This window comes from Pan paniscus, chromosome 1, assembly GCF_029289425.2.
Source record: "Pan paniscus chromosome 1, NHGRI_mPanPan1-v2.0_pri, whole genome shotgun sequence".
Lineage (NCBI taxonomy): Eukaryota > Metazoa > Chordata > Mammalia > Primates > Hominidae > Pan > Pan paniscus.
Window position 1 is genome coordinate 96411651 of NC_073249.2, and position 12851 is coordinate 96424501.

Genomic DNA, 12851 nt, shown 5'->3' on the forward strand with positions numbered 1-12851 from the left:
TGATATTTATCTTTCTGTGCCTGGCTTATCATCTCTGGGTTTGTTTACATCTTCTATTGTCTTCTCTTATTTCCATTTCCTATTTTTATCTTCTCTCTTGGTGTACTTGGCTTTTTTGAATGCTGAACATTAAAAATGAATTTTTTTTATTTCAGGATATGGATGATTTTCTCTCCCTCTAGAGAATTTTCTTTAGCTTCTGGAAAGGAATTCAAGTAGCAGATCATTTAAATCCAATCTAGGATAAAGTTGATTCAAAACTAAATTTTAGGATTTATATTTCTGATCCATATACTTATTCTTAGAAGTAGCACTTTAGGGGTTCTAACTGAAATCCTGGAATGTTTAGAAGGGTACCTCTACCTTGGAAATCCTCTGAGCTTTGATGTTTATCTCCTAAAGGCTCTTACTAGCTATTTAGGTTTTTAACAAAGATTTTCTGATGGTCTGTACCTCTTGTCCTGTGCAACTTGTGAAAAGACACATGCCTCAAAGGGAGAAAATTAGAGTAATCAACTCACCATTTGTTGCTTCTCTTTTATCTAAATTCTTGGCTTTTCAAGTTCTGGCTGTGTTGGAAGTCCTCAACACTGATTTTAATCTCACCAGCCCTGAATGACTATTAAAGTCGCAAATAATCTTCTTTGTCTCTTAGAAGTTACTTTCTGTTTGGTTTTTAACTTCTTTGTACAAACTACTTGAGAAATGATAAATTCCTCAGGAAGAGAAGCAGCTTTAATTTTGAGTGCATTGATCGAGTCTTCTTTCTCTTGGATAACCAGAGCCTTCAAGTCCTGGTTACTTGGTAGCTTTTTGATGCTTTGAAGCAGATAATTTTCTGATTTTCATCCACGTTTTCTATGTTTTGTTAGGATAATTAGTCTGCTATGAAAGTACTCCATAACCAGAAGCAGACATATTGGCAGTAATGCTGAGCTATAGGAACTCTTGGTACTGTTGGTAAGAAAACAATAGTCAAGCCAAGAGCACATAGAGTCTGTGTCCCAGGTAGTCTACTTTTTGGAATATACATATATATATATATATATATATATTCCAAAAAATATTCACACAGATACATAAGGAAATATATATAATGATGTTCCCCATAGTATTGTTTGTGGTGTTAAGGAGTGGGAGGCAATATGAGGTTAGGGAAGGTATTCGTGGAGAAGTGGGTAGACAAATACTGTGGCAGCACATTATGAAGTAAATGTAGCTCGGATGTAATAATGCTAACTGTGCATAGAGCAATGTGGATATGAGTTGGAGTTCCACTTTAAATTTCTTTAAAGTTACATTGTTGAATTGCCTGAAATAAAGGCTCTCATGCTCTTCTATGTAATTCCCAAAGAAGTTGATTGGCTCATATTAACTGCTTTAATTTACTTCAAAACATGGTAAAGAATAATAAAAGATAAAAAATATTTAAATAGAAAAATAAACCAAGGAAACCAAAGACTCTACTAGAAATTGAGTTTTAATATGAAATTGAAAATAATGGTAAATAAATGATGCTCCTAGTGAGAGGCAGTAATTCTTTAATCCAATAATATTGAGGCCAAAGAAAGGAGAGCACTGAAGCTTATCTGGTGCTGGTCAGAACTCTTGTAAAATACAAGTTACAAAAACAATAAGATATTATCTCACACTTAGTTAAAAAAAAGTATATATATAAAATCTGTGATGAATCAACCCATTTCCTGGGCAAGAATACCAAAGAAACTACCTCGCAGATTTATAAGGGAACATGTATGAGTATGCTGTCATGGTGTTGTTATAGTGGCAGGGAACCAGAAACAATCTGGTTGTTTATCAAACACATGGTCTTTTATGATTTTCTGCTTCTTTTCACATTGTTCCCTTTGCCCTCTTTTCTTCCTGGAAAGTTGAGATCACTCTTCAGGAGCCTACTGAAAAAGCACCTGCATGTGGGGGAACATAAGAGATTCCTGTAGAGAAGGCTGAATAAATGTCAGTCAGAAGAAAGCAAAGAGAGACAGGAGTGACGTCACAGTGAATTCAGCACCACGGACAGCCCACAGCACTCCAGCCCGGGCGACAGAGACTGCGCCTGAAAAAAAAAGTTATTGGAATGTTTTGATATCAGAATTTCTGGGGAACATTTGGATTTCCAGAATCTCTTTCACATCAGCTGTAATGTGAGTGTGGGCATAGAGCTGTCAAGTATTCTTTCTCTTTAGTACCAATATAATGTCCAGTAGCTATTAATTATTCCAAATCAGGTAAGTTCTTGCTCTAGTATGTGTTAGAACAAAGGTTGAATTCTGATCAATATGACACTAATACCTGTGCCCTTAGGCCTTGCTCTAAAATGTCCTCCTTCCAATGTAGAATGACACATTGCCCCACCCTATTCCTTGATACTCTTTCGAAGGAATATTGGATGAAATCAAATCAATTTTCTATCTGGTGACTGGAGCTCTGGGCTGTGGTTGTGGAGATAGTCTGGTCCCCTCTCCTCTTTATATCCATCTGCTTCTGTTCCATAAGCCACCTTGGTGAGTTTGGAATGACACAGTTCTCTTGACGACCTGCCATAGCAAATCAGCAATATCTCAGGATTTGGGATCTTAACTAGGAACTGTATGCCACACATGTGTCCCTGCCCTGTGATCACCTCTCTGGGATGACATGGGTGTGTAAACAGAATAGCTGAATAGATGTGATGAGTCCTGCATTGACATAAGCATGGAGAGTGTGAAATAGTCTCAGGAACATTAGACAAGGCTCCCTTGAGAAGGTGATTTCTAATCCTAGACAAGAAGATGAAGAAGTATTTGTCCACACACTCCATCCTAATTTTTATGTGCCATTGCCAATTGGACGGAATATTATCAGGTGAAATAAGAACTGGAAAAATAAAGGGAGGGCAGGCCCACATTAGGAGTGGCCAATTGCCTTCTGGATTGTAGCGATGGATTGAAGGTCCAGCAACCCCACCCCAGGGAGACCCTCTCTTCTTTTGGGAGATCAGTACGTGAGTCCTGAGGGAACTGTTCAGTCATTTGCCTTATCCTTTCTGGCCTGCTTCCAGACTCTGGGGTCCAGATTCTGGGGTCCTCTCCTAAGCTGCACAACCTGCCTCCAGGACTGGAAGTTTTTAGATTTTCCACTGCTGTTTACATGAAGTAGTATTGACTAGAATTTGCACAAATGCATTTTATATTGAAAAATGATATAGAGTACTTATTATGAGCTGGAATCCAGTACTACTATGTGCTGGGTAACCAGGAGATCTGAGGTAACAGTGTTTTCCCTCCATGATTCCAAGTCTGGCTGGAAAGACATTAGGGGAATCTGAAGTAATGTAGCCACTATGGTAAGAGTGGGGTCATGGTGAGGGAGGCACAAATGAAGCAGAGATCATTTCTTTGGGGTGAAGGGATGGTGGTTCACCCTCTGAATGTCTAAGAGACACTGACATTAAAGCTCAGCCTTGAAATGTAATGTTAATGAGACAGAAGAAGTATTAAAAGACATTTCTGGTAGAGGCAGTAGTTTAAAAGATTGGTATTGAGACATGAAATACTGAGATATATTGATCGGGGGTATGTTGCGCATTCTGGGAATAACAGCAGCTAGGTGAATAGGAGGGATTCAGAGAGTGCTGCACAGAGAGGAAGTCATGCACCCACACTTTTGGGACCCTGGCATGACGGTTCTGAGCAGTGACCAGCAGTCCCGGTGGAGGAGAGAGGAGGACAACAGGGGAAGATGGTTCTGGGCTGGAGATCTGCAGGGAAGGTATGGCCCAAGGAAAGTGGGCAACAGAGCTAAGAGAGGAAAGAGAGCAATTCTGGGGTGGATGATGGGGGGCAGGCTGCATAGAGAAGGCAGCAGGGGGCTGGGAGGAGAAAATGAAAGCCCAGGGACTGTAGGTCTCCGTGAGTTCCAAGAACAGGTGGAATGAGAATGAGAAAGGGAGAGAAGGAAAGAGAAGAAAACTAATGGTCAGACATGGGGATTTAGAGGTGAAAATGGCAGATCAGTCCTGAAGGCTGATGAGGTGCAGAATATGTTCAGGAAGGAATGTTCCTGATAAGGAGAGGAGATGCTGGTCTGTGAATAGAGGTGTGAGTGTGGAGTGGAGCAGTCATTCCAAAGAACAAATAGCCCATCTTACACACTGCTGCTGGTGGGATGGAAAGAGAATTTTTGAGATGTTTGCCTGATTCCTCCAAGAAGAATGTTTGCCTGATTGAGAGGTTAGCTGGAGACTGACCAGAGTAGTAAGAGTGATAGGGACACATGATGTGAGCCTCAAGGAAGAATACTAAGAGTGGCTGCACAGAACATTGCCTGGAAGTGACACCAGGTGAACACTGACCCTGTGTTGTGGCCTGCATGGAGAGACCCACCAGTGCACTGCTAGGACAGCGCTGTGTCCTGCCTGTTTCTGCATCCTCAGCCCATAACACACTGCCTGGCCTGGAGTAGACTACCAATAGCAAACTACTCCATTACCTGTGAGATAGAGGTGCTGCAATTTCTCATCACAGTCAGCATGAGCTCTCTGTGTCAGTCCTTACGGAATTTCCGTGATGCTGCCTTATTCCAGCCAGACTGCTTACTTGGACTCCTGGACCACTTAGAGCTCCTCAAAATCTGGAATATTCATTCATCACCAGAAACCCAGTCCTGGCATTGAGCAAACCATCATTTAGGACAGCTAAGCATCACAGTGACTCCTTCTCACTTCCACAGGGTCACCCACATAGGCACATGCACACAAGCACACAGCACAGGGAAAGGACACTGCCCCTGGAGCAGAGGCCACAGGACAAGGAAGCCCATCCTCAGGGCACTGCTGAGCCTCCCATTCATAGCCACAAGGGCGCTGAACCTGAAGCCATCCAGGAATCCCTATGTGAGTGGTTTTTGTTTCTCCAAGCCCTGGAGAACAGCTGGTGCGGGAGTGGGAGGGCAGGAGCACACTGAGAGATGCCAGCTCCTTCTCAGTGCAGTATCTGAATGTGTCTGAATGACTCTGGTCCATGCCTTGACAAGGAGAGCATTGCTGTGACCTGGCAGGGCCTTTTACCAACTTCCACCTGGAACTTGCCAAGGTGGCTGCATTTAGGGAACGGGGCAGAGGCGGACACCAGGACCTGTGTGAGAGGCAGCTCAGCTCTGCTGGAGGCCATAGCGGGAACGTTGCTGGAGGGACATTACTCCTGGGTGACCCACTGGATGGGGGTGGGGGAAATTCTCCAACAAAGTTAACCTGGAATTGGTAGTTTTGACAATGTAGGTCACCAAAGAGAAGAAGAAATAAGGCAAGTGTCTGGTGGGAGGAGACACTTTATTGTTCCTGGGGTCTCTGGAGGCCCCTTGGTGGGGCTGGGTCACTGGCTTCCCCCAGAACAGGGCGCCGCTCCATGGCTCTGCTTGTGGTAGTCTGTGGCTATGTCCCCCAGCAAGGACAGAAACTCAGAAAAATCAATCCTCTTATCCTCATTCTTGTCCTTTTTCTCAAAGACAGTGGCCAGGTAATGTATGCCCTTTTTGTCCTGTGAAGAGAAAAACATACAAAATAGAAAAATTCAATCACAAACAAGTTTTGGGCTGGGAGGGGAGAGGAGGAGGCAGAGATACAGACAAGTACCTAGATCTGCACAGGCATGGTGGTGGGGCTGAGAGCACAGGGTGAGTGGGTGAAGTTGGGGTGAGGACGTGAGTGTTATCCCTGGAGTTCTCTAGGGAGACTTTTTGTCTCACACCTCAGGATGGGAGGCAGGTCCTGTCCCGAGGCACTCCGTTAAGTGACCTTGGGGAGAGCAGTCCCCTGCCCCAGCCTCAATCTTGCCTGTTCCCAGCATTTAAGGGCACTGCCTACCTTAGTTCTACCCCAGGGCCTCAAAATTGGCCCTCATGCTTTGTTCTCTTCTTTCTCTGACCTCCTCTCCTTTCTTCTCCTTTTCCACCAAACTCATCTTCTGGGTTCCCTACTCTTGGTCATCTAGACCCTTTGGTACCTAGTAGCCCACAGGTTTTTTCAGATTTGCCAATGAGTTTTCTTTATTGCAAAGAGGGCTATTGATTTCTACTAGCAATGGAACTTCTAGTGCTTTCCCAGTAATCTCAGGGATGTTGATGTGGGGCCTTTGGGAAGCAGGACCTGAGCATGTGAGTTTCAGTCTCACAGAGAGAGGGTCAGTGAGCGCTGGGAGGGGACTGTGCACTCTCCTCAAGCTGCACACTTTGCTGACCATCTAATAACCTCCTTTATATCTGTATAACTCTTTCCCATTTTCATACTTTTTCGCCTACCATCCTTAGATTCACATATGATCCAAGCAATAAAGCCCTATTTGCAAATGGGAAACTTTTTAATCAGAGGATGAGGGTGACCTGTCCAGGGCCACATAGCAAAATGTATCCTCAGCCATGCCAGTGTCCAACCGACATTGAGAAGCTAGACCCCAACTCACACAGGCACTGAGGAAATTGGGGAAGTTCTCCTTCATCATCGTCAGCAGGCTTGGCTTGTCAATCTTGTCATCACGTCTGGTGTATTTGTGAAACATGTCGATCATGCCTATTATGGACTTCTCAGCTTGAGTGTTGCTCATCTTTGCTTTCAAAAAGGCTTCAGGAAATAAAGACAATCATTTCTTACCTTAGTTTGAATTAAGGTCTCTATGTGGGGGTGTTAGAAGGAGGGCTGAGGACAGAGTAAAAACAGCCCTAAGATGGAGCAGAAGGAACTTGATTTTTTTAAATGTGATGGGATAAGTTGTTCAAAAACGAGAGGGTAGGACCAAGTCTGAGACCCGGCCCATCCTGGCCAGGGCCAAGAAGAGATGCAGGTGGATGGCAGAAGTCCAGCTGTGGACAGTGCTTCAGAGAAAGAGAAGCAGGGAGAGTCGGGGGCCAGCAACACATGGAAGAACTAAGCTGGGACACCCCAGCCTCAGCCAGCACATGGCAGACCCCACTCTTGAAACAGCACCAAATCCATCTCCTCCAGCTTCACAGTCGGGGTGAGAGTCACGGGGGCAGGACAATGGCCTTAGTGATCTGGTGTCTGACCCTCCTGGGCTGCTTCAGGAACCAGACACCGTGGGCCCCACCTTGACTCAAGTGCAAGCCCTGCATGACACAGTGCGTGCAGGCTCCAGGTGCACATGTGAGCGTGGACGTGAGTGTGAGCAGGAAACACAGCCCTCTCCCGAGTACAGGGGGCCCTTCCTACATTCCCTTGGGAATGAGAAACAAGAATTGCCTCTGTTACAAGGAACAGAAATAACTCCCTGGTTCTTAAGCTGCTGGATGGGGTGGGAGTGAGGTGGGAGTCGCTTCATGTCGGCTCTTGGGAAATATCTGCACCCTCCGAATCACCAAGGGTTGACCCTGTTTAAATAAAAATGTCTGACTTTCCAAAGCAGATCTTCCAGCCAGTAGCCAGCCTGGGCTGCCCTGCACCCCAAGCCTGAAAAATAAGACAGTGCAGCTCTCACTTCTACACTTTCCAAAGAACCAGAAAAGGACCTTGGCTAACACATGTGGGCATCTGACAATAAACCCCCAACACCTCTCAACGCAGGAGAAAGCTCCGTGCCAGCAACTGACTAAGAGAAGCCACTCAAAGCTTTCTGAATCTGAGGCCAAGGCCAAGGCCAGAGGCCAAGCCCTATGCCCAGAGATTGACTGAGAATTTACAGGTCCCAGGCCTGGGGGTTTGGAGAGCCTCCAAAGCATTCACAGGGGATCCTTATCCCTCCTCCCTCTGTGGGGGCAGAGCTGGCGAGGGGATTCAGCAACGGGGATCCCAAAAGGAGAATGAATCCAGGGAGGAAGAAGACAGGAAGGAAAGGGAGGGTCCTGTGCTCAGGTCCCACTGGGGACATTTCCACAGGAGTTGTCTCAGGAGATCCCAAAGGAGCAATGGACAGGTCTGGTTCAGCCACCTGGTTGTACAGATGTGGGCTTTTGGGGTCAAGTGAAGGTCACACAGCCCAGCTAATGGCAGAGCTGGCCTAGACCCAGGCTTCTGAGTCTTTGTCCACAGCCCTTTCCCTTCCTACAGGCAGCATGGCAGGCCGGGCACTGGGCACTTCTAGAAAATGCAAAGAGGCAGGTGAGACTTACCAGAACTGGGAAGTGTCACGAGGAGAAGGATGAGTGAGATGTGTGTGTTTGGACAAAGAGCAGTCCTTTATAAGGCTCAGCCTGGCTCTTCCCACGGGTTGGGAGGCCTGGGGCCACCTCTGTCATCTGTTTCTTGGAGGCTTGCCCCATATCAGGTGGGTGGGACACACCCAGGAGGCTGTGCTCAGGATTTCTGGCCAGGGTCCCAGGTCACCAGGTCCCACCCCACCCCAGAGACCTCAGCTGGGGCCTTCTCTGGCTCAATCTTGATTTGAGGGTAAGGCAGTGGTACATGTGTAGTAACAGGTCACGAAATGGGAGAAAAGAGCACTGGGCCTCTGGACCCAAAGAGGTTGGAGTTTCAGACTCCCAAAGGCAGCATGGTCTTGTTTATTCCCTCCCCCAGTACTTCCACACATTTGTTGTGACAGCCTGTTCTATGACCCCCACCGCTTACTGAGCGTTTTAATGTCTAGACATCAAGACACCTGCTGCTCTTGCATCCTCCTCAACCCTCCCCTCATAGTCTTAAGAGGCAGGTGCTGCAATCTCTATTTTAGGAAAGGAGAAGTTGAGATGTTCCCAAGTTTACTCAGCTAGTAAACACAACAAATCATCACACGAACAAAGAAAAGCCTGAATCAAATCCTTACTCTTATCCCCTGTGCTATAGGTCTTGGGTTGCATCAGGGTCTGCCCTATGGGAACAGGGCAGGGAAGCAGGGTTACTTCATTGCTAACCATTGGTCAGCCCCTCACAGAAGCCCTGGATTTAGGTGGGGGGACTGGGGTCAGGGGCCTCACTATCTAGGTTTAGTGGTGGAGTGACCCCCCCATGGAATGAGCCTGGAGGTAGGGAGTGGGAAAAGTTCTTTCCTGCCCCATGGCACTAACTTCCCAGAAAGTCTTCAGTGTTTTTCCTCCTCCTATGCAAAACAGCCTGTGTAGGAGTTGGGAGCTGTGCCCTTGGCTATAATGTGCCCTAACCTGCTGTGGAAAGGCTGACCCAGGTAGGGGCAAGAGGGTTGGGAAGGCACAGGAGTCCCTGGGGCATGGTGAGGAAAAGGAGATGATGAATCACTGAAATGGACTTTTTGTGCTACCCCCTTACAATGTTCCTTGTAGGCCGCAAGAGGTCCTGGTTCATTTACTGCCAGCCCTTTAAGCACTCTGGGGCTCCATAGAGCTGATGTGCTGTCTCCCTAGGTGGGACCTATTTTCTCCACCCATCATCTTTCTTCAACTTCCTTCTCTGTCAGTTCTTATGTAACCAGGGGGACCTGTTTCTCCCTCTCCCAGTTTCCCATATGACGGCAATATTACTTTTAGTGGCAAAAGATACACAAACACACACACACACACGCACACACACACACACACACAAACGCACACATACACACACACACAGACGAATACTACTCAACCATAAAAAGAATGAAATGATGACTTTTGCAGCAACATGGATGGAACTGGAGGCTATTATCTTAAGTGAAATTACTCAGAAAAAGAAAGTCAAATACTGTGCACCCTCATGTGTAAGTGGGAGGTACATCATGCATACAGATGGAGGTAGAGAGAGAGTAGAATCATAGACACTGGAGACAGTGAAGAGCAGGAGGTCAGGTGGTGGGTGAAGGAGGAGACATTTCTTAGTGGGTACAATGCATGTTATTTAGGATGGCTGCATTAAAAGCCCGGACTTCACCACTGTGCAATGTGTTCATATACATGTGTATGCAGGTTTTTGTGTGGACATAAGCTTTCAGTTCTTTTGGGTAAATCCCGAAGAGTGTGATTTCTGGATCCTATGGTAAGAGTATGTTTAGTTTTTTAAGAAAGCACCAAACTGTCTTCCCAAGTGGCTGTACTATTTTGTGTTCCTGCCATCAATGAATGAGAGTTCCTGTTGCTCCACATCCTTCTTTAGCATTTGGTGCTGTCAGTGTTCCAGATTTTGGGCATTCTCATAAGTGTGTACTGGTATCTCATTGTTGTTTTAATTTGCATTTCCTTGAGGACATATGATGTGGAGCATCAGCTGATATGCTTATTTGTCACCTTCTGTATCTTCTTTGATGAGATGTCTGTTAAGGTCTTTGGCCCATTTTCTAATTGTTTGGTTTGTGTTCTTATCTCTGAGTTTTAAGAGTTCTTTGTATGTTTTGGATAACATACAAAGTCTGATATGTCTTTTGTAAATATTTTCTCCCAGTCTGTGGCTTATCTTTTCATTCTCTTGACAATATCTTTCACAAAGAGAAATGTTAAATTTTAAAGAAGTCCAGCTTATGAATTCTTTCTTTCATGGATTGTGCCTTGGTGTTGCATCTAAAAACTCATCACCAAAACCAAGATGATCAAATTTCCTCTTATGCTACCATCTAGGAGTTTTGTAATATTATGTTTTGCATGTAGGTCTATGATTCATTTTGAGTTACGTATCATCACTGTTTAGAAAAAAAAGGAACAGAAGAAATGCAATACAAAAGGAATCAGGGACAACAATATTAATACAAGACAACAAAGAATTCTAAGAAAAGGGATTAAATGAAAAAGAAGAATATTTCCTATTGATTAGTGTGCAAGTCACCAAGATGCAATAGTCTTATCTTTTTTTTCTTTCTTGTTTTTTTTTTAATTTTTTTTTTTACATGAGACACACTTTTGCTCTTGCAGCCCAGGTTAGAGTGCAGTGGTGTCATCTTGGCTCACTGCAATCTCCTCCTCCTAGGTTCAAGCGATTCTCCTGCCTCGGCCTTCTGAGTAGCTGGGATTATAGGTGCCTGCCACTATGTCCAGCTAATTTTTGTATTTTTAATATAAATGGGGTTTCATCATGTTGGCCGGGCTGGTCTCGAACTCCTGACCTCAAGCGATCCACTCATCTCGGCCTCCCAAAGTGCTGGGATTACAGTTGTGAGCCACTGCACCTGGCAATAGTCTTATCCTTATATACACAAGAACATAATATTGAATTATACAAAGCAAACATTGAAAGAAATTAATGAAAACTGACAAATTTATATCACTTGGCAGGTTTTGGCAGAGTCTGCCCAGGAACTCAACAGAGTCGTCAGATAACAAAACACCAGTAGTGGTGCAGAGCAGGGCGGGCAGATGCTGCCACAGCCCAGAAGCAGCCCTGGACATAAGGGCCCTGTGGATGAAGACGGCTGTTTCTAGTAAACACTAATCTCCAGAATCGGTTGGCCAGCTGGATTTGGCTTTAAGACCATAATTTGCTGATTCCTGATACAAAATATTTGAAGGACACACTTAAATTTATTTATATACACGTGCATTCATAAATTTGTGCCTGACCATAGAGAATACATATAAATTTCTTTTTTTGTATTGAGGTTATTATTAAATTAATTATATAATCTGTATTAGATAATTAACATTTTAAAAAAAATTATTATTATACTTTCAGTTCTAGGGTACATGTGCACAGCGTGCAGGCTTGTTACATATGTATACATGTGCCATGTTGGTGTGCTGCACCCAGTAACTTGTCATTTACATTAGGTATATCTCCTAATGCTACCTCTCTCCGCTGCCCCAACCTCATGACAGGCCCCGGTGTGTGATGTTCCCCTTCTTGTGTCCAAGTGTTCTCATTGTTCAATTCCCACCTATGAGTGAGAACATGTGATGTTTGGTTTTCTATCCTTGCGATAGTCTGCTGAGAATGATGGTTTCCAGCTTCATCCATGTCCCTACAAAGGACATGAACTCATCCTTTTTTATGGCTGCATAGTACTCCATGGTGTATATGTGCCACATTTTCTTAATCCAGTCTATCATTGATGGACATTTGGGTTGGTTCCAAGTCTTTGCTATTGTGAATAGTGCTGCAATAAGCATACGTGTGCATGTGTCTTTATAGCAGCATGATTTATAATCCTTAGGGTATATACCCAGTAATATGATGGCTGGGTCAAATAATGGTGTTTCTAGTTCTAGATCCTTGAGGAATCGCCACACTGTCTTCCACAATGGTTGAACTAGTTTACAGTCCCACCAACAGTGTAAAAGTGTTCCTATTTCTCCACATCCTCTCCAGCATCTGTTGTTTCCTGACTTTTTAATGATCGCCATTCTAACTGGTGTGAGATAGTATCTCATTGTAGTTTTGATTTGCATTTCTCTGATGGCCAGTGATGATGAGCATTTTTTCATGTGTCTTTTGGCTGCATAAATGTCTTCTTTTGAGAAGTGTCTGTTCATATACTTTGCCCACTTTTTGATGGGGTTGTTTGTTTTTTTCTTGTAAATTTGTTTGAGTTCATTGTAGATTCTGGATATTAGCCCTTTGTCAGATGAGTAGGTTGCAAAAATTTTCTCCCATTCTGTAGGTTGCCTGTTCACTCTGATGGTAGTTTCTTTTGCTGTGCAGAAGCTCTTTAGTTTAATTAGATCCCATTTGTCAATTTTGGCTTTTGTTGCCATTGCTTTTGGTGTTTTAGACATGAAGTCTTTGCCCATGCCTATGTCCTGAATGGTATTGCCTAGGTTTCCTTCTAGGATTTTTATGGTTTTAGGTCTAACATTTAAGTCTTTAATCCATCTTGATTTAATTTTTGTATAAGGTGTAAGGAAGGGATCCAGTTTCAGCTTTCTACATATGGGTTAGCCAGTTTTCCCAGCACCATTTATTAAATAGGGAATCCTTTCCCCATTTCTTGTTTTTGTCAGGCTTGTCAAAGATCAGATGGTTGTAGATGTGTGGTATT

The 12851-nt window shown here is 44.3% G+C and overlaps 1 protein-coding gene across 1 annotated transcript; it reads right to left on the reverse strand.

Moving 5' to 3' along the window:
- Positions 1–1065: 1065 nt before the first annotated feature.
- On the reverse strand, positions 1066–8159 carry LOC100994149 (protein S100-A7-like). The gene is made up of 3 exons (XM_003817181.6): positions 8116–8159; positions 6456–6613; positions 1066–5534 (listed from the first exon to the last, which is right to left on the reverse strand). The coding sequence occupies exons 2-3, from the start codon at positions 6594–6596 to the stop codon at positions 5370–5372; spliced, it is 306 nt and encodes a 101-aa protein (XP_003817229.3). The 5' UTR covers positions 6597–6613; positions 8116–8159; the 3' UTR covers positions 1066–5369.
- Between the last annotated feature and the right edge of the window lie 4692 nt (positions 8160–12851).

What these genes read in the sequence shown, in the direction of transcription:
- LOC100994149 (XM_003817181.6), bottom strand. Translation starts at nt 6,596, where the DNA reads ATGAGCAACACTCAAGCTGAGAAGTCCATAATAGGCATGATCGACATG. An exon ending in CCAATTTCCTCAGTGCCTGT is followed by an intron (nt 5,535 to 6,455) that starts GTGAGTTGGGGT and finishes TTCTCTTCACAG; the next exon opens with GACAAAAAGGGCATACATTA.